This window comes from Dendrobates tinctorius, unplaced genomic scaffold (genome assembly GCF_039654945.1).
Source record: "Dendrobates tinctorius isolate UK_male_01 unplaced genomic scaffold, ASM3965494v1 ptg000034l, whole genome shotgun sequence".
Lineage (NCBI taxonomy): Eukaryota > Metazoa > Chordata > Amphibia > Anura > Dendrobatidae > Dendrobates > Dendrobates tinctorius.
The window spans coordinates 10092126-10112269 of NW_027361702.1; the positions used below are offsets into that span (position 1 = coordinate 10092126).

General features: G+C 60.8%; 1 protein-coding gene across 1 annotated transcript in view; it reads right to left on the reverse strand.

Moving 5' to 3' along the window:
• The window catches only part of TMEM35A (transmembrane protein 35A), a 32991-nt gene extending 19049 nt beyond the window's left edge, over positions 1-13942 (reverse strand). The window contains exon 1 of the mRNA XM_073573090.1: positions 13553-13942. Coding sequence (XP_073429191.1) covers positions 13553-13672 — 120 coding nt within the window. The 5' untranslated portion in view covers positions 13673-13942. The remainder of the gene's footprint in view (positions 1-13552) is intronic.
• Between the last annotated feature and the right edge of the window lie 6202 nt (positions 13943-20144).

Genomic DNA, 20144 nt, shown 5'->3' on the forward strand with positions numbered 1-20144 from the left:
CCCCCAACAAGTGAACTCATTTTGGAAACTAGACCCCCCCAAGGAACTTATCTAGATGAGTGGTGAGCACTTTGAACCTCCAGTGCTTCACAGAAGTTTATAACGCCCGGGCGTGAAAATAAAAATCATATTTTTTTCACAAGAATGATATTTTTGCCCCCAGTTTTTTATTTTCCTAAGGGTAACAGGAGAAATTGGACCCTAGAAGTTGTTTTGCAATTTGTCTTGAGTAGGCTGATACACCATATGTGGGGGTAAAACACTGTTTGGGCGCATGGCAGAGCTTGGAAGGGTAGGAGCACCGTTTGACTTTTTCAACGCAGAATTGGCTGCAATGGAGATCAGACGCCATGTTGCGTTTGGAGAGCACCTGATGTGCCCAAACAGTGGAAACCGCCCCAATTCTAATGCCAAACCTAACCCCAACACACCCCTAACCCTAATCTCAGCCCTAACCCTAATGAGAAAATGGACATTAATACATTTTTTTAATTTTATTATTTTTCCCTAAGTAAGGCTGGTTTCACATTTGCGTTTTTTTGCGCTGGAAAAAAACGCATACGTGCGCATGCGTTTTTCCCCCTATATTTAACATGGGTGCGCATACCTGCGAGCTGGTAAGCGCATGTATGCGATTTTCATGCGCTGCGTTTTTTTGGGGTGTGCGTTTGTATTTTCCAGACGCAGCATGTTGCATTTTTTGGCCCTGCAAAAAAGCGCATGCGCACATATGCGCACGTTTTGCGCTAAAAATGGCCATTATAGCCTATGGATGCGCATACATGCACACTGGCATGCTCATGTATGCGTTTTTTTGCACATGCGTTTTTTTTTGTTAACCATGGAATTTAGGGGTTTGGGTTAGAGTTAGGGTTAGTTAAGGGGGTTTAGGGTTAGGGTCAGGGTCAGGGTTGGGGTTAGGGTTAAGTATGGTTTGGTTAAGGGTTAGGGTCAGGGTTAGGGTTAAGTATGGTTTGGTTAAGGGTTAGGGTCAGGGTTAGGGTCAGGGTTAGGGTTAAGTATGGTTTGGTTAAGGGTTAGGGTCAGGGTTAGGGTCAGGGCTAGTTAGGGTTTGGGTTAGGGTTAAGTATGGTTTGGTTAAGGGTTAGGGTCAGGGTTAGGGTCAGGGTTAAGTATGGTTTGGTTAAGGGTTAGGGTCAGGGTTAGTAAAGTCATGGTTTGGGTTAGTGTGAGGGGCCACCTAATGTTGGAAAAAACGCAAACGCGGTAAAAACGCACTAAAAACGCATACAAACGCTGCGTTTTTTTCATGCATGCTCATAAAAATGCTTGAAAAAAACGCAGCAGTTGTATGCTTTTGTATGCGTTTTTTCAATGCGTTTTTTTGCGGGAAAAACGCGCTGCAAAAAAAAGCAAGTGTGAAATTAGCCTAAGGGGGTCATAACTGGGGGTTTGATTTACTATTTATGGCGGTTTTTATGTTTGGCAGCTGTCGCACGCTAAAAGACGCTTTTTATTGTAAAAATAGTTTTTGCATCACCACATTTTGAGAACTATAATTTTTCCATATTTTGACCCACCGAGTCATGTGAGTTCTTATTTTTTGCAGGACGAGTTGACGTTTTTATTGGTACCATTTTCGGGCACGTGACATTTTTTGATTGCTTTTTATTCTGATTTTTGGGATGCAGAATGAACAAAAACCGGCGTTTAATGAATTTCTTTTGGGGGGTGCGTTTACACCGTTCCGCGTGCGGTAAAATTGATAAAGCCCTTTTATTCTTCGGGTCAGTACGGTTACAGCGATACCTCATTTATGTCTTTTTTTTATGTTTTGGCACTTTTATGCAATGAAAACAATTTTATCTAAAAAAAATTTTGCATCTTTATTCTGCGAGCTATAACTTTTTTATTTTTTCGCTGATAACGCTGTATGGCGGCTCGTTTTTTGCGGGACAAGATGACGTTTTCAGCGGTACCATGGTTATTTATATGCGTCTATTTGATCGCGCATTATTGCACTTTTTGTTTGGCGGTATGATAATAAAGGATTGTTTTTTGCTTTGATTTTTATTTTTAATTTTTAAGGGGTTCGCTAAAGGGGTTAACTAAGGGGACAGTTTTATAGGGCGGGTCGTTACGGACGCGGCGATACTAAATGTGTACTTTGTTTTGTTTTTTTTATTTCCAAAAAACGAATTTATTAGGTTTTTTTTTTTATTTAGCGATTTTTTTTTTTTTTTTTTATAAATAATTTTTACACTTTTTTTTTTTTAACTTTATTACATTGTCCCGGGGGGGGGGGGGGGGGGGGGGCGGACATCACTGTCATGTGTCAGATCGCTGATCTGACACGTCACACAGAGCTGTGACAGATCAGCGATCTGACAGGCGCTGCACAGGCTTTCCTCAGCCCTGCGCTCTGCAGGCACTGAGGAAGCCGCCTCCCTGCAGGCCCCCGCGGCCATATTGGATTCGGGGACCTGCAGGGAAGGAGGCCCCAGCAGCAGCGCTGTACATCGCGCTGCTGTGGGGGTTTCAGGGAAGCACGGAGGGAGCCCCTTCCTGCCGATGCTTCTCTAAACCCCCGATACAGTGAGGTCGTGTTTGATCGCAGTGTGTCAGGGGTTAACGTGCCGGAGGCGGTCCGTGACTGCCCCTGACACATAGTGCCGGGTGTCAGCTGTGATAATCAGCTGACACCTGGCTGCGATCAGCGGCGCCCCCCCCCCCAGGAGCGCCGCTGATCGTGATGTCCGTCATAGGGGCCCGGGTCCCGTGGATGGGATAGTACGTCAATTGTCAGAAAGGGGTTAATGATAGAAAAACCCACAATGGTCACAGAAATAACTTGAATCTGACAAAATAAATCAAAAACCTAGGAAAATGAACAAGTGAAAGTCAAAGTCAGGCACTGCTTTTCAACTATGCTTCCACAGAATTGAAAAAAAAAAATAAAAACAAATAATATAACTCATGAAATGATGGCACCCTTAACTTTATGTTTTGTTGCACAACCTTTTGAGGCAATCACACGATTCCTGTAACTGTCAATGAGACTTCTGCACCCTCTTGACAGGTATTTTGGTCCATTCCTCGAGAGCAATCTGCTCCAGTTGTCTCGTGTTTGAAGGTTGCCTTTTCCAGACGGCATGTTTCAGCTCTTTCCAAAGATGCTCAATAGGATTTAGGTCAGGGCTCATAGAAGGCCACTTCAGAATAGTCCAATGTTTTCCTCTTAGCCATTCTTGGGTGTTTTTAGCTGTGTGTTTTGGGTCATTATCCTGTTGCAAGACCCTTGACCTGTGACTGAGACCAAGCTTTCTGACACTGGGCAGCATATTTCTCTCTAGAATCCCTTGATAGTCTTGAGATTTCATTGTACCCTGCACAGATTCTAGACACCCTGTGCCAGATGCAGCAAGCAGTCCCAGAACATAACAGAGCCTCCTCCATGTTTGACAGTAGGGACAGTGTTCTTTCCTTGATAGGCTTCATTTTTCCATCTGTGAACATAGAGCTGATGTGCTTTGCCAAAAAGTCCCATTTTTGTCTCATCTGTACATAGGACATTCTCTCAGAAGCTTTGTGGCTTGTCGACATGTAGTTTGGCAAATTCCAGTCTGGCCTTTTTATGATTTTTTTTTCCAACAATGGTGAACTCCTTGGTCGTCTCCCATGAAGTCCACTTTGGCTCATTCGATAGATGGTGCGATCTGACACTGATGTTCCTTGAGCTTGAAGTTCACCTTTAATCTGTTTAGAAGTTTTTCTGGGCTCTTTTGTTACCATTCGTATTATCCGTCTCTTTGATTTGTTATCAATTTTCCTCCTGCGGCCACATCCAGGAATTGGCTACAGTCCCATGGAGCTTAATTTTCTGAATAATATGTGCAACTGTAGTTACAGGAACATCAAGCTGCTTGAGATGGTCTTATAACTTTTACCTTTAACATGCTTGTCTATAATTTTCTTTCTGATCTCGTTCGCTGCCTCTGGTCCATGTTGAGTGTGATACACACCATGTCACCAAATAGCAGTATCTGTAGTCCTCTATACAGGCCCACTCACTGATTCCAAGATTGTAGACACCTGTGATGCTAATTAGTGGACACACCTTGATTAAGGCTGGTTTCACATTAGCGTTGAAACAACGCTGCGCACTGCGTCGGTAAGCCCCGCCCCGATCCGGCTCCCTGCCCGCCCCATCCGGGATCACCGCCTACTATCGCATTTGCACGCATGCGATCGGCGCACCCTATCTTTAGCATAGGGTGCGCAGATCATGCGCTGCCAGTGTGAAAGTAGCGTGCTGCGCACTTTTGACGGTGCGCCGTGCGCGCCGAAATGAAACATGTTACCGACGCAGTGTTGTTTCAACGCTAATGTGAAACCAGCCTTAACATGTTTCTTTTGTCACATTATTTTTGGGGGTACCATCATTTCTGTCCAGGCCTATTTCATGAGTTTTATTTATTTATTTTTTTTTCATAATTCTGTGGAAGCATGGTTGAAAAGCAATGTCTGACTTTCGTTTGTTCATCATCATAGACTTTTTATTTATTATTACTTTTGTCAGATTCAAGTTATTTCTGTGACCATTGTGGGTTTTTATGTCATTAACGAGGGGTACCAACAATTTTGACCATGTGTGTATGCATATAAAAATGTGTATGCGAGTGTGTCGCATGATGGCAGACTGTGCCCCGCAGCCCATGAGGTCGCCCTCCTCCCCATACATCCCGCAGCCCATGAGGTCGCCCTCCTCCCCATACATCCCGCAGCCCATGAGGTCGCCCTCCTCCCCATACATTCCGCAGCCCATGAGGTCGCCCTCCTCCCCATACATCCCGCAGCCCATGAGGTCGCCCTCCTCCCCATACATCCCGCAGCCCATGAGGTCGCCCTCCTCCCCATACATCCCGCAGCCCATGAGGTCGCCCTCCTCCCCATACATCCCGCAGCCCATGAGGTCGCCCTCCTCCCCATACATCCCGCAGCCCATGAGGTCACCCTCCTCCCCATACATCCCGCAGCCCATGAGGTCACCCTCCTCCCCATACATCGCGCCTCCTCCCCATACATCCCGCAGCCCATCAGGTCGCCCTCCTCCCCATACACCCCGCAGCCCATCAGTGTCATGGTTAGGAACGGTTAATGTCCTGTTCTCACAGGGTTAACTTTTGCCGGCCTCTCTTTGGATCTGGGAGGGGTATTTATACTCACTCCAGACTAGCATTCTCTGTCAGCTATACTGTTATTCTGGCTGTGTGTCTGACCGACCCCCCCCTGGTGTGCGTGTATTATGCATTGCTTGTTTGATTCCCACGTATGACCCGGCCTTTTCCCTCACTCTGTACTCCGTCTCTCGTTTTTGTACTATTGTCTTCTCTGGTTCTGATCTCCTGGCTTGGCTACTGTTACTCTGTTGCAGGTTGTCCCTATTGTACCGTCCATTGCCCGTTCTGGTTTTCTGATCTATTGCTACGTCCTGACTATTCGCTCTGTCTAACCCTTTGGTACTGTCCAGCTATCTCGTGCTTTGACCCGGCTTGATCTGGTTTCTGTCTCTGTCTATGCCCCTTGGTAACATTGTCCTGTAGTTACCTTTCTAGGAGTTTCCCTGCAGCTCCTAGCTCTGTGGAGCTTAGGCCACCCCCCCAGCAGTCACATGCTTCAGGTCCTGGAGCATGCATCGTCACCGCTGCTGCCCGCTCCACAGGTTTCTTTGAGCACTGTTTTTGTTCTCAGGACACACGCACTGGCTCAGTGAGCAAGTGCAGTGCGGTGTTTCTGACAATCAGGTCGCCCTCCTCCCCATACACCCCGCAGCCCATCAGGTCGCCCTCCTCCCCATACACCCCGCAGCCCATCAGGTCGCCCTCCTCCCCATACACCCCGCAGCCCATCAGGTCGCCCTCCTCCCCATACACCCCGCAGCCCATCAGGTCGCCCTCCTCCCCATACACCCCGCAGCCCATCAGGTCGCCCTCCTCCCCATACACCCCGCAGCCCATCAGGTCGCCCTCCTCCCCATACACCCCGCAGCCCATCAGGTCGCCCTCCTCCCCATACACCCCGCAGCCCATCAGGTCGCCCTCCTCCCCATACACCCCGCAGCCCATCAGGTCGCCCTCCTCCCCATACACCCCGCAGCCCATCAGGTCGCCCTCCTCCCCATACACCCCGCAGCCCATCAGGTCGCTCTCCTCCCTATACACCCCGCAGCCCATCAGGTCGCCCTCCTCCCCATACACCCCGCAGCCCATCAGGTCGCCCTCCTCCCCATACACCCTGCAGCCCATCAGGTCGCCCTCCTCCCCATACACCCTGCAGCCCATCAGGTCGCCCTCCTCCCCATATACCCAACGGCCCGTCAGGTCGCCCTCCTCCCCATACACCCCATCAGGACGCCCTCCTCCCCATACACCCTGCAGCCCATCAGGTCGCCCTCCTCCCCATACACCCCGCAGTCCATCAGGTCTCCCGCCTCCCCATACACCCCGCAGTCCATCAGGTCGCCCGCCTCCCCAAACAGCCCGCAGTCCATCAGGTCGCCCTCCTCCCCATACAGCCCGCAGTCCATCAGGTCGCCCTCCTCCCCATACAACCCGCAGCCCATCAGGTCGCCCTCCTCCCCATATACCCAACGGCCCGTCAGGTCGCCCTCCTCCCCATACACCCCGCAGTCCATCAGGTCGCCCTCCTCCCCATATACCCAATGGCCCGTCAGGTCGCCCTCCTCCCCATACACCCCGCAGTCCATCAGGTCGCCCGCCTCCCCATACACCCCGCAGTCCATCAGGTCGCCCTCCTCCCCATACACCCCGCAGTCCATCAGGTCGCCCTCCTCCCCATATAGCCCACGGCCCGTCAGGTCGTCCTCCTCCCCATACACCCCGCAGTCCATCAGGTCGCCCGCCTCCCCATACACCCCGCAGCCCATCAGGTCGCCCTCCTCCCCATACACCCCGCAGTCCATCAGGTCGCCCGCCTCCCCATACACCCCGCAGTCCATCAGGTCGCCCTCCTCCCCATATAACCCGCGGCCCGTCAGGTCGCCCTCCTCCCCATACACCCCACAGCCCGTCAGGTCGCCCGCCTCCCCATACACCCCGCAGTCCATCAGGTCGCCTTCCTCCCCATGCACCCCGCAGCCCGTCAGGTCGCCCGCCTCCCCATACACCCCGCAGCCCATCAGGTCGCCCGCCTCCCCATACACCCCGCAGCCCATCAGGTCACCCTCCTCCCCATACACCCCGCAGCCCATCAGGTCGCCCGCCTCCCCAAACATCCCGCAGCCCATGAGGTCGCCCTCCTCCCCATACATCCCGCAGCCCATGAGGTCGCCCTCCTCCCCATACATCCCGCAGCCCATGAGGTCGCCCTCCTCCCCATACATCCCGCAGCCCATGAGGTCGCCCTCCTCCCCATACATCCCGCAGCCCATGAGGTCGCCCTCCTCCCCATACACCCCGCAGTCCATCAGGTCGCCTTCCTCCCCATACACCCCGCAGCCCATCAGGTCGCCCTCCTCCCCCTACACCCCGCAGCCCATCAGGTCGCCCTCCTCCCTCTACACCCCGCAGTCCATCAGGTCGCCCGCCTCCCCATATAACCCGCGGCCTGTCAGGTCGCCCTCCTCCCCATACACCCCACGGCCCGTCAGGTCGCCCGCCTCCCCATACACCCCGCAGTCCATCAGGTCGCCTTCCTCCCCATACACCGCGCAGCCCGTCAGGTCGCCCGCCTCCCCCTACACCCCGCAGTCCATCAGGTCGCCCGCCTCCCCATATAACCCGCGGCCTGTCAGGTCGCCCTCCTCCCCATACACCCCGCAGCCCATCAGGTCGCCCGCCTCCCCATACACCCCGCAGCCCATCAGGTCGCCCGCCTCCCCATACACCCCGCAGCCCATCAGGTCGCCCGCCTCCCCATACACCCCGCAGCCCATCAGGTCGCCCTCCTCCCCATACACCCCGCAGTCCATCAGGTCGCCCTCCTCCCCATACACCCCGCAGCCGCAGCCCATGAGGTCGCCCTCCTCCCCATACATCCCGCAGCCCATGAGGTCACCCTCCTCCCCATACATCCCGCAGCCGCAGCCCATGAGGTCGCCCTCCTCCCCATACATCCCGCAGCCCATGAGGTCGCCCTCCTCCCCATACATCCCGCAGCCCATGAGGTCGCCCTCCTCCCCATACATCCCGCAGCCCATGAGGTCGCCCTCCTCCCCATACATCCAGCAGCCCATGAGGTCGCCCTCCTCCCCATACATCCCGCAGCCCATGAGGTCGCCCTCCTCCCCATACATCCCGCAGCCCATGAGGTCGCCCTCCTCCCCATACACCCCGCAGCCCATGAGGTCGCCCTCCTCCCCATACATCCCGCAGCCCATGAGGTCGCCCTCCTCCCCATACACCCCGCAGTCCATCAGGTCGCCCTCCTCCCCATACACCCCGCAGCCGCAGCCCATCAGGTCGCCCGCCTCCCCATACATCCCGCAGCCCATGAGGTCGCCCTCCTCCCCATACACCCCGCAGCCGCAGCCCATCAGGTCGCCCTCCTCCCCATACACCCCGCAGCCAATCAGGTCGCCCTCCTCCCCATACACCCCACAGTCCGTCAGGTCGCCCTCCTCCCCATACACCCCGCAGCCCGTCAGGTCGCCTTCCTCCCCATACACCCCGCAGTCCATCAGGTCGCCTTCCTCCCCATACACCCCGCAGCCCATCAGGTCGCCCGCCTCCCCATACACCCCGCAGCCCATCAGGTCGCCCGCCTCCCCATACACCCCACAGCCCATCAGGTCGCCTTCCTCCCCATACACCCCGCAGCCCATCAGGTCGCCCTCCTCCACATACACCCCGCAGTCCATCAGGTCGCCCTACTCCCCATACACCCCGCAGTCCATCAGGTCGCCCTCCTCCCCATACATCCCGCAGCCCATGAGGTCGCCCTCCTCCCCATACACCCCGCAGTCCATCAGGTCGCCCTCCTCCCCATACACCCCGCAGCCCATCAGGTCGCCCGCCTCCCCATACATCCCACAGCCCATGAGGTCGCCCTCCTCCCCATACACCCCGCAGTCCATCAGGTCGCCCTCCTCCCCATACACCCCGCAGCCGCAGCCCATGAGGTCGCCCTCCTCCCCATACACCCTGCAGCCGCAGCCCATGAGGTCGCCCTCCTCCCCATACACCCCGCAGCCGCAGCCCAACAGGTCGCCCTCCTCCCCATACACCCCGCAGCCCATCAGGTCGCCCGCCTCCCCATACATCCCGCAGCCCATGAGGTCGCCCTCCTCCCCATACATCCCGCCGCCCATGAGGTCGCCCTCCTCCCCATACATCCCGCAGCCCATGAGGTCGCCCTCCTCCCCATACATCCCGCAGCCCATGAGGTCGCACTCCTCCCCATACACCCCGCAGTCCATCAGGTCGCCCTCCTCCCCATACACCCCGCAGTCCATCAGGTCGCCCTCCTCCCCATACACCCCGCAGTCCATCAGGTCGCCCTCCTCCCCATACACCCCGCAGTCCATCAGGTCGCCCTCCTCCCCATACACCCCACAGTCCATCAGGTCGCCCTCCTCCCCATACACCCCGCAGTCCATCAGGTCGCCCTCCTCCCCATACACCCCGCAGTCCATCAGGTCGCCCTCCTCCCCATACACCCCGCAGTCCATCAGGTCGCCCTCCTCCCCATACACCCCGCAGTCCATCAGGTCGCCCGCCTCCCCATACACCCCACAGCCCATGAGGTCGCCCTCCTCCCCATACACCCCACAGCCCATGAGGTCGCCCTCCTCCCCATACATCCCGCAGCCCATGAGGTCGCCCTCCTCCACATACATCCCGCAGTCCATCAGGTCGCCCGCCTCCCCATACACCCCGCAGTCCATCAGGTCGCCCTCCTCCCCATACACCCCGCAGTCCGTCAGGTCGCCCTCCTCCCCATATAGCCCACGGCCCGTCAGGTCGCCCTCCTCCCCATACACCTCGCAGTCCATCAGGTCGCCCTCCTCCCCATACACCCCGCAGTCCATCAGGTCGCCCTCCTCCCCATACACCCCGCAGTCCATCAGGTCGCCCTCCTCCCCATATAGCCCACGGCCCGTCAGGTCGCCCTCCTCCCCATACACCTCGCAGTCCATCAGGTCGCCCTCCTCCCCATACACCCCGCAGTCCATCAGGTCGCCCGCCTCCCCATACACCCCGCAGCCCATCAGGTCGCCCTCCTCCCCATACACCCCGCAGTCCATCAGGTCGCCCGCCTCCCCATACACCCCGCAGTCCATCAGGTCGCCCTCCTCCCCATATAACCCGCGGCCCGTCAGGTCGCCCTCCTCCCCATACACCTCGCAGTCCATCAGGTCGCCCTCCTCCCCATACACCCCGCAGTCCATCAGGTCGCCCGCCTCCCCATACACCCCGCAGCCCATCAGGTCGCCCTCCTCCCCATACACCCCGCAGTCCATCAGGTCGCCCGCCTCCCCATACACCCCGCAGTCCATCAGGTCGCCCTCCTCCCCATATAACCCGCGGCCCGTCAGGTCGCCCTCCTCCCCATACACCCCACGGCCCGTCAGGTCGCCCGCCTCCCCATACACCCCGCAGTCCATCAGGTCGCCTTCCTCCCCATGCACCCCACAGCTCGTCAGGTCGCCCGCCTCCCCATACATCCCGCAGCCCATGAGGTCGCCCGCCTCCCCATACATCCCGCAGCCCATGAGGTCGCCCTCCTCCCCATACATCCCGCAGCCCATGAGGTCGCCCTCCTCCCCATACATCCCGCAGCCCATGAGGTCGCCCTCCTCCCCATACATCCCGCAGCCCATGAGGTCGCCCTCCTCCCCATACACCCCGCAGTCCATCAGGTCGCCTTCCTCCCCATACACCCCGCAGTCCATCAGGTCGCCCGCCTCCCCATACACCCCGCAGCCCATCAGGTCGCCCTCCTCCCCATACACCCCGCAGCCCATCAGGTCGCCCTCCTCCCCCTACACCCCGCAGTCCATCAGGTCGCCCGCCTCCCCATATAACCCGCGGCCTGTCAGGTCGCCCTCCTCCCCATACACCCCACAGCCCGTCAGGTCGCCCGCCTCCCCATACACCCCGGAGTCCATCAGGTCGCCTTCCTCCCCATACACCCCGCAGCCCGTCAGGTCGCCCGCCTCCCCATACACCCCGCAGCCCATCAGGTCGCCCGCCTCCCCATTCACCCCGCAGCCCATCAGGTCGCCCTCCTCCCCATACACCCCGCAGTCCATCAGGTCGCCCTCCTCCCCATACACCCCGCAGCCGCAGCCCATGAGGTCGCCCTCCTCCCCATACATCCCGCAGCCCATGAGGTCACCCTCCTCCCCATACATCCCGCAGCCGCAGCCCATGAGGTCGCCCTCCTCCCCATACATCCCGCAGCCCATGAGGTCGCCCTCCTCCCCATACATCCCGCAGCCGCAGCCCATGAGGTCGCCCTCCTCCCCATACATCCCGCAGCCCATGAGGTCGCCCTCCTCCCCATACATCCCGCAGCCCATGAGGTCGCCCTCCTCCCCATACATCCCGCAGCCCATGAGGTCGCCCTCCTCCCCATACATCCCGCAGCCCATGAGGTCGCCCTCCTCCCCATACATCCCGCAGCCCATGAGGTCGCCCTCCTCCCCATACATCCCGCAGCCCATGAGGTCGCCCTCCTCCCCATACATCCCGCAGCCCATGAGGTCGCCCTCCTCCCCATACATCCCGCAGCCCATGAGGTCGCCCTCCTCCCCATACATCCCGCAGCCCATGAGGTCGCCCTCCTCCCCATACACCCCGCAGCCCATCAGGTCGCCCTCCTCCCCATACACCCCGCAGCCGCAGCCCATCAGGTCGCCCGCCTCCCCATACATCCCGCATCCCATGAGGTCGCCCTCCTCCCCATACACCCCGCAGCCGCAGCCCATCAGGTCGCCCTCCTCCCCATACACCCCGCAGCCCATCAGGTCGCCCTCCTCCCCATACACCCCACAGTCCGTCAGGTCGCCCTCCTCCCCATACACCCCGCAGCCCATCAGGTCGCCTTCCTCCCCATACACCCCGCAGTCCATCAGGTCGCCTTCCTCCCCATACACCCCGCAGCCCATCAGGTCGCCCTCCTCCCCATACACCCCGCAGCCCATCAGGTCGCCCTCCTCCCCATACACCCCACAGCCCATCAGGTCGCCTTCCTCCCCATACACCCCACAGCCCATGAGGTCGCCCTCCTCCCCATACACCCCGCAGTCCATCAGGTCGCCCTCCTCCCCATACACCCCGCAGCCGCAGTCCATGAGGTCGCCCTCCTCCCCATACACCCCACAGCCCATCAGGTCGCCTTCCTCCCCATACACCCCACAGCCCATCAGGTCGCCCTCCTCCCCATACATCCCGCAGCCCATCAGGTCGCCCTCCTCCCCATACATCCCGCAGCCCATCAGGTCGCCCTCCTCCCCATATAGCCCACGGCCCATCAGGTCGCCCTCCTCCCCATACACCCCGCAGCCCATGAGGTCGCCCTCCTCCCCATACACCCCGCAGTCCATCAGGTCGCCCTCCTCCCCATACACCCCGCAGCCGCAGTCCATGAGGTCACCCTCCTCCCCATACACCCCACAGCCCATCAGGTCGCCCTCCTCCCCATATAGCCCACGGCCCATCAGGTCGCCCTCCTCCCCATACACCCCGCAGCCGCAGTCCATGAGGTCGCCCTCCTCCCCATACATCCCGCAGCCCATCAGGTCGCCCTCCTCCCCATATAGCCCACGGCCCATCAGGTCGCCCTCCTCCCCATACACCCCACAGCCCATGAGGTCGCCCTCCTCCCCATACACCCCGCAGTCCATCAGGTCGCCCTCCTCCCCATACACCCCGCAGCCGCAGTCCATGAGGTCGCCCTCCTCCCCATACACCCCACAGCCCATCAGGTCGCCTTCCTCCCCATACACCCCACAGCCCATCAGGTCGCCCTCCTCCACATACATCCCGCAGCCCATCAGGTCTCCCTCCTCCCCATACATCCCGCAGCCCATCAGGTCGCCCTCCTCCCCATATAGCCCACGGCCCATCAGGTCGCCCTCCTCCCCATACATCCCGCAGCCCATCAGGTCGCCCTCCTCCCCATATAGCCCACAGCCCATCAGGTCGCCTTCCTCCCCATACATCCCGCAGCCCATCAGGTCGCCCTCCTCCCCATACATCCCGCAGCCCATCAGGTCGCCCTCCTCCCCATACATCCCGCAGCCCATCAGGTCGCCCTACTCCCCATACATCCCGCAGCCCATCAGGTCGCCCTCCTCCCCATACATCCCGCAGCCCATCAGGTCGCCCTCCTCCCCATACATCCCGCAGCCCATCAGGTCGCCCTCCTCCCCATACACCCCACAGCCCATCAGGTCGCCCTCCTCCCCATACATCCCGCAGTCTCTCAAGTGAAGCCTCGCACCCAGGCCGTCAATATGAATACACCCGGGGAGGACAGCGCAGCACGGAGATGTCCGGCCCTTTCTGTAGCCGCAGCACTGTGCAGGACGAAGATGCTTAGCGCGGTACCGCAGCCTCCTTCTTACCATCTCGCTGTACGCATCCTTGCTGAGTTTCGGTGTCAGCTTTATGGTTCCCATAAAAACAAAGAAAAGTCCGAGCGCCGCTGACAGAGCGAATATGGTGACGGTCCTCGGAGACGCCATCGGTGCCGCACGGCGAGCGCTCCCCTAGAATAACACACGGCGCTTTATTATAAGGAGCGTGCGCCTGCGCACTGCGGGAAAGGGGTTAAAGGTGCGCGGTCCTAGCGCCTCCCGGACGCGTTGTTTTCAATTTCTGCTATCTGCAAAGTGATGGAGGGCAGCGCCAGCTGTGTGCGGTGTAAAAGGGGGAGGCCGGCTGTGTGAGAAGAGGAGTCCGGCTGTGTGCGGTGTGAGAAGAGGAGGCCGGATGTGTGCGGTGTGAGAAGGGGAGGCCGGCTGTGTGCGGTGTGAGAAGAGGAGGCCGGATGTGTGCGGTGTGAGAAGGGGAGGCCGGCTGTGTGCGGTGTGAGAAGGGGAGTCCGGCTGTGTGCGGTGTGAGAAGGGGAGGCCGGCTGTGTGCGGTGTAAAAGGGGGAGGCCGGCTGTGTGAGAAGAGGAGTCCGGCTGTGTGCGGTGTGAGAAGAGGAGGCCGGATGTGTGCGGTGTGAGAAGGGGAGGCCGGCTGTGTGCGGTGTGAGAAGAGGAGACCGGCTGTGTGCGGTGTGAGAAGAGGAGGCCGGATGTGTGCGGTGTGAGAAGGGGAGGCCGGCTGTGTGCGGTGTGAGAAGAGGAGGCCGGCTGTGTGCGGGGTGAGAAGGGGAGTCCGGCTGTGTGCGGGGTGAGAAGGGGAGTCCGGCTGTGTGCGGTGTGAGAAGAGGAGACCGGCTGTGTGCGGTGTGAGAAGAGGAGGCCGGATGTGTGCGGTGTGAGAAGGGGAGGCCGGCTGTGTGCGGTGTGAGAAGAGGAGGCCGGCTGTGTGCGGGGTGAGAAGGGGAGTCCGGCTGTGTGCGGGGTGAGAAGGGGAGTCCGGCTGTGTGCGGTGTGAGAAGAGGAGACCGGCTGTGTGCGGTGTGAGAAGAGGAGGCCGGATGTGTGCGGTGTGAGAAGGGGAGGCCGGCTGTGTGCGGTGTGAGAAGAGGAGGCCGGCTGTGTGCGGGGTGAGAAGGGGAGTCCGGCTGTGTGCGGGGTGAGAAGGGGAGTCCGGCTGTGTGCGGTGTGAGAAGGGGAGGCCGGCTGTGTGAGGTGTGAGAAGGGGAGTCCTGCTGTGTGCGGTGTGAGAAGAGGAGGCCGGCTGTGTGCGGTGTGAGAAGGGGAGGCCGGCTGTGTGAGGTGTGAGAAGGGGAGTCCGGCTGTGTGCGGTGTGAGAAGAGGAGGCCGGCTGTGTGCGGTGTGAGAAGGGGAGGCCGGCTGTGTGCGGTGTGAGAAGGGGAGTCCGGCTGTGTGCGGTGTGAGAAGAGGAGGCCGGCTGTGTGAGGTGTGAGAAGGGGAGTCCGGCTGTGTGCGGTGTGAGAAGGGGAGGCCGGCTGTGTGAGGTGTGAGAAGGGGAGTCCGGCTGTGTGCGGTGTGAGAAGAGGAGGCCGGCTGTGTGCGGTGTGAGAAGGGGAGGCCGGCTGTGTGCGGTGTGAGAAGAGAAGGCCGGCTGTGTGCGGTGTGAGAAGGGGAGGCCGGCTGTGTGCGGTGTGAGAAGAGGAGGCCGGCTGTGTGCGGTGTGAGAAGGGGAGGCCGGCTGTGTGAGGTGTGAGAAGAGGAGGCCGGCTGTGTGCGGTGTGAGAAGAGGAGGCCGGCTGTGTGCGGTGTGAGAAGGGGAGTCCGGCTGTGTGCGGTGTGAGAAGAGGAGGCCGGCTGTGTGCGGTGTGAGAAGAGGAGGCCGGCTGTGTGCGGGGTGAGAAGGGGAGTCCGGCTGTGTGCGGTGTGAGAAGGGGAGGCCGGCTGTGTGAGGTGTGAGAAGGGGAGGCCGGCTGTGTGAGAAGGGGAGGCCGGCTGTGTGCGGTGTGAGAAGGGGAGGCCGGCTGTGTGAGGTGTGAGAAGGGGAGGCCGGCTGTGTGAGAAGGGGAGGCCGGCTGTGTGAGGTGTGAGAAGGGGAGGCCGGCTGTGTGAGAAGGGGAGGCCGGCTGTGTGAGGTGTGAGAAGGGGAGGCCGGCTGTGTGAGAAGGGGAGGCCGGCTGTGTGAGAAGGGGAGGCCGGCTGTGTGAGAAGGGGAGACAGGCTGTGTGCGGTGTGATAAGGGGAGGCCGGCTGTGTGCGGTGTGAGAAGGGGAGGCCGGCTGTGTGCGGTGTGATAAGGGGAGGCCGGATGTGTGCAGTGTGAGAAGGGGAGGCCGGCTGTGTGCGGTGTGAGAAGAGGAGGCCGGCTGTGTGCGGGGTGAGAAGGGGAGTCCGGCTGTGTGCGGTGTGAGAAGGGGAGGCCGGCTGTGTGAGGTGTGAGAAGGGGAGGCCGGCTGTGTGAGAAGGTGAGGCCGGCTGTGTGAGGTGTGAGAAGGGGAGGCCGGCTGTGTGAGAAGGGGAGGCCGGCTGTGTGAGAAGGGGAGACAGGCTGTGTGCGGTGTGATAAGGGGAGGCCGGCTGTGTGCGGTGTGAGAAGGGGAGGCCGGCTGTGTGCGGTGTGAGAAGAGGAGGCCGGCTGTGTGCGGGGTGAGAAGGGGAGTCCGGCTGTGTGCGGGGTGAGAAGGGGAGTCCGGCTGTGTGCGGTGTGAGAAGGGGAGGCCGGCTGTGTGAGGTGAGAGAAGGGGAGTCCGGCTGTGTGCAGTGTGAGAAGAGGAGGCCGGCTGTGTGCGGTGTGAGAAGGGGAGGCCGGCTGTGTGCGGTGTGAGAAGAGGAGGCCGGCTGTGTGCGGTGTGAGAAGGGGAGGCCGGCTGTGTGCGGTGTGAGAAGAGGAGGCCGGCTGTGTGCGGTGTGAGAAGGGGAGTCCGGCTGTGTGAGGTGTGAGAAGAGGAGGCCGGCTGTGTGCGGTGTGAGAAGAGGAGGCCGGCTGTGTGCGGTGTGAGAAGGGGAGTCCGGCTGTGTGCGGTGTGAGAAGAGGAGGCCGGCTGTGTGCGGTGTGAGAAGGGGAGGCCGGCTGTGTGCGGTGTGAGAAGAGGAGGCCGGCTGTGTGCAGGGTGAGAAGGGGAGTCCGGCTGTGTGCGGTGTGAGAACGGGAGGCCGGCTGTGTGAGGTGTGAGAAGGGGAGGCCGGCTGTGTGAGAAGGGGAGGCCGGCTGTGTGCGGTGTGAGAAGGGGAGGCCGGCTGTGTGAGGTGTGAGAAGGGGAGGCCGGCTGTGTGAGAAGGGGAGGCCGGCTGTGTGAGGTGTGAGAAGGGGAGGCCGGCTGTGTGAGAAGGGGAGGCCGGCTGTGTGAGGTGTGAGAAGGGGAGGCCGGCTGTGTGAGAAGGGGAGGCCGGCTGTGTGAGAAGGGGAGGCCGGCTGTGTGAGAAGGGGAGGCCGGCTGTGTGCGGTGTGATAAGGGGAGGCCGGCTGTGTGCGGTGTGAGAAGGGGAGGCCGGCTGTGTGCGGTGTGATAAGGGGAGGCCGGATGTGTGCAGTGTGAGAAGGGGAGGCCGGCTGTGTGCGGTGTGAGAAGAGGAGGCCGGCTGTGTGCGGGGTGAGAAGGGGAGTCCGGCTGTGTGCGGTGTGAGAAGGGGAGGCCGGCTGTGTGAGGTGTGAGAAGGGGAGGCCGGCTGTGTGAGAAGGGGAGGCCGGCTGTGTGAGGTGTGAGAAGGGGAGGCCGGCTGTGTGAGAAGGGGAGGCCGGCTGTGTGAGAAGGGGAGGCCGGCTGTGTGAGAAGGGGAGACAGGCTGTGTGCGGTGTGATAAGGGGAGGCCGGCTGTGTGCGGTGTGAGAAGGGGAGGCCGGCTGTGTGCGGTGTGAGAAGGGGAGGCCGGCTGTGTGCGGTGTGAGAAGGGGAGGCCGGCTGTGTGCGGTGTGAGAAGGGGAGGCCGGCTGTGTGAGGTGTGAGAAGGGGAGGCCAGCTGTGTCCGGTGTGAGAAGAGGAGGCCGGCTGTGTGCGGTGTGAGAAGGGGAGGCCGGCTGTGTGCGGTGTGAGAAGGGGAGGCCGGCTGTGTGAGGTGTGAGAAGGCGAGGCCGGCTGTGTGAGGTGTGATAAGGGGAGGCCGGCTGTGTCCGGTGTGAGAAGGGGAGGCCGGCTGTGTGAGGTGTGAGAAGGGGAGACAGGCTGTGTGCGGTGTGAGAAGGGGAGGCCGGCTGTGTGCGGTGTGAGAAGGGGAGACAGGCTGTGTGCGGTGTGAGAAGGGGAGACAGGCTGTGTGCGGTGTGAGAAGAGGATGCCGGCTGTGTGAGAAGGGGAGGCCGGCTGTGTCCGGTGTGAGAAGGGGAGGCCGGCTGTGTGCGGTGTGAGAAGAGGAGGCCGGCTGTGTGCGGTGTGAGAAGGGGAGTCCGGCTGTGTGCGGTGTGAGAAGAGGAGGCCGGATGTGTGCGGTGTGAGAAGGGGAGGCCGGCTGTGTGCGGTGTGAGAAGAGGAGGCCGGCTGTGTGCGGGGTGAGAAGGGGAGTCCGGCTGTGTGCGGTGTGAGAAGGGGAGGCCGGCTGTGTGAGGTGTGAGAAGGGGAGGCCGGCTGTGTAAGAAGGGGAGGCCGGCTGTGTGCGGTGTGAGAAGGGGAGGCCGGCTGTGTGAGGTGTGAGAAGGGGAGGCCGGCTGTGTGAGAAGGGGAGGCCGGCTGTGTGAGAAGGGGAGGCCGGCTGTGTGAGAAGGGGAGACAGGCTGTGTGCGGTGTGAGAAGGGGAGACAGGCTGTGTGCGGTGTGAGAAGGGGAGGCCGGCTGTGTGCGGTGTGAGAAGGGGAGGCCGGCTGTGTGCGGTGTGATAAGGGGAGGCCGGCTGTGTGAGGTGTGAGAAGGGGAGGCCGGCTGTGTGCGGTGTGAGAAGGGGAGGCCGGCTGTGTGCGGTGTGAGAAGGGGAGGCCGGCTGTGTCCGGTGTGAGAAGGGGAGGCCGGCTGTGTGAGGTGTGAGAAGGGGAGGCCAGCTGTGTCCGGTGTGAGAAGAGGAGGCCGGCTGTGTGCGGTGTGAGAAGGGGAGGCCGGCTGTGTGCGGTGTGAGAAGGGGAGGCCGGCTGTGTGAGGTGTGAGAAGGGGAGGCCGGCTGTGTGAGGTGTGATAAGGGGAGGCCGGCTGTGTGCGGTGTTAGAAGGGGAGGCCGGCTGTGTCCGGTGTGAGAAGAGGAGGCCGGCTGTGTGAGGTGTGAGAAGGGGAGACAGGCTGTGTGCGGTGTGAGAAGAGGATGCCGGCTGTGTGAGAAGGGGAGGCCGGCTGTGTGCGGTGTGAGAAGGGGAGACAGGCTGTGTGCGGTGTGAGAAGGGGAGACAGGCTGTGTGCGGTGTGAGAAGAGGATGCCGGCTGTGTGAGAAGGGGAGGCCAGCTGTGTGCGGTGTGAGAAGGGGAGACAGGCTGTGTGCGGTGTGAGAAGGGGAGGCCGGCTGTGTGAGAAGGGGAGGCCGGCTATGTGCGGTGTGAGAAGGGGAGGCCGGCTGTGTGCGGTGTGAGAAGGGGAGGCCGGCTGTGTGAGGTGTGAGAAGGGGAGGCCGGCTGTGTGCGGTGTGAGAAGGGGAAGCCGGCGGTGTCCGGTGTGAGAAGGGGAGTCCGGCTGTGTGCGGTGTGATAAGGGGAGGCCGGCTGTGTGCGGTGTGATAAGGGGAGGCCGGCTGTGTGAGGTGTGAGAAGGGGAGGCCGGCTGTGTGCGGTGTGAGAAGGGGAGGCCGGCTGTGTCCGGTGTGAGAAGGGGAGGCCGGCTGTGTGAGGTGTGAGAAGGGGAGGCCGGCTGTGTCCGGTGTGAGAAGGGGAGGCCGGCTGTGTGCGGTGTGAGAAGGGGAGGCCGGCTGTGTCCGGTGTGAGAAGGGGAGGCCGGCTGTGTCCGGTGTGAGAAGGGGAGGCCGGCTGTGTGAGAAGGGGAGGCCGGCTGTGTGAGGTGTGAGAAGGGGAGGCCGGCTGTGTCCAGTGTGAGAAGAGGATGCCGGCTGTGTCCGGTGTGAGAAGGGGAGGCCGGCTGTGTCCGGTGTGAGAAGGGGAGGCCGGCTGTGTGAGGTGTGAGAAGGGGAGGCCGGCTGTGTGAGGTGTGAGAAGGGGAGGCCGGCTGTGTGTGGTGTGAGATGGGGAGGCCGGCTGTGTGCGGTGTGAGAAGAGGATGCCGGCTGTGTGAGGTGTGAGAAGGGGAGGCCGGCTGTGTGCGGTGTGAGAAGAGGATGCCGGCTGTGTGAGAAGGGGAGGCCGGCTGTGTGAGGTGTGAGAAGGGGAGGCCGGCTGTGTCCGGTGTGATAACGGGAGGCCGGCTGTGTGAGGTGTGAGAAGGGGAGGCCGGCTGTGTGCGGTGTGAGAAGGGGAGGCCGGCTGTGTGCGGTGTGAGAAGGGGAGGCCGGCTGTGTGCGGTGTGAGAAGGGGAGGCCGGCTGTGTGCGGTGTGAGAAGAGGATGCCGGCTGTGTGAGAAGGGGAGGCTGGCTGTGTGAGGTGTGAGAAGAGGAGGCCGGCTGTGTGTGGTGTGAGAATGGGAGTCCGGCTGTGTGCGGTGTGAGAAGGGGAGGCCGGCTGTGTGAGAAGGGGAGGCCGGCTGTGTGCGGTGTGAGAAGGGGAGGCCGGCTGTGTGAGAAGGGGAGACAGGCTGTGTGCGGTGTTAGAAGGGGAGTCCGGCTGTGTCCGGTGTGAGAAGGGGAGGCCGGCTGTGTCCGGTGTGAGAA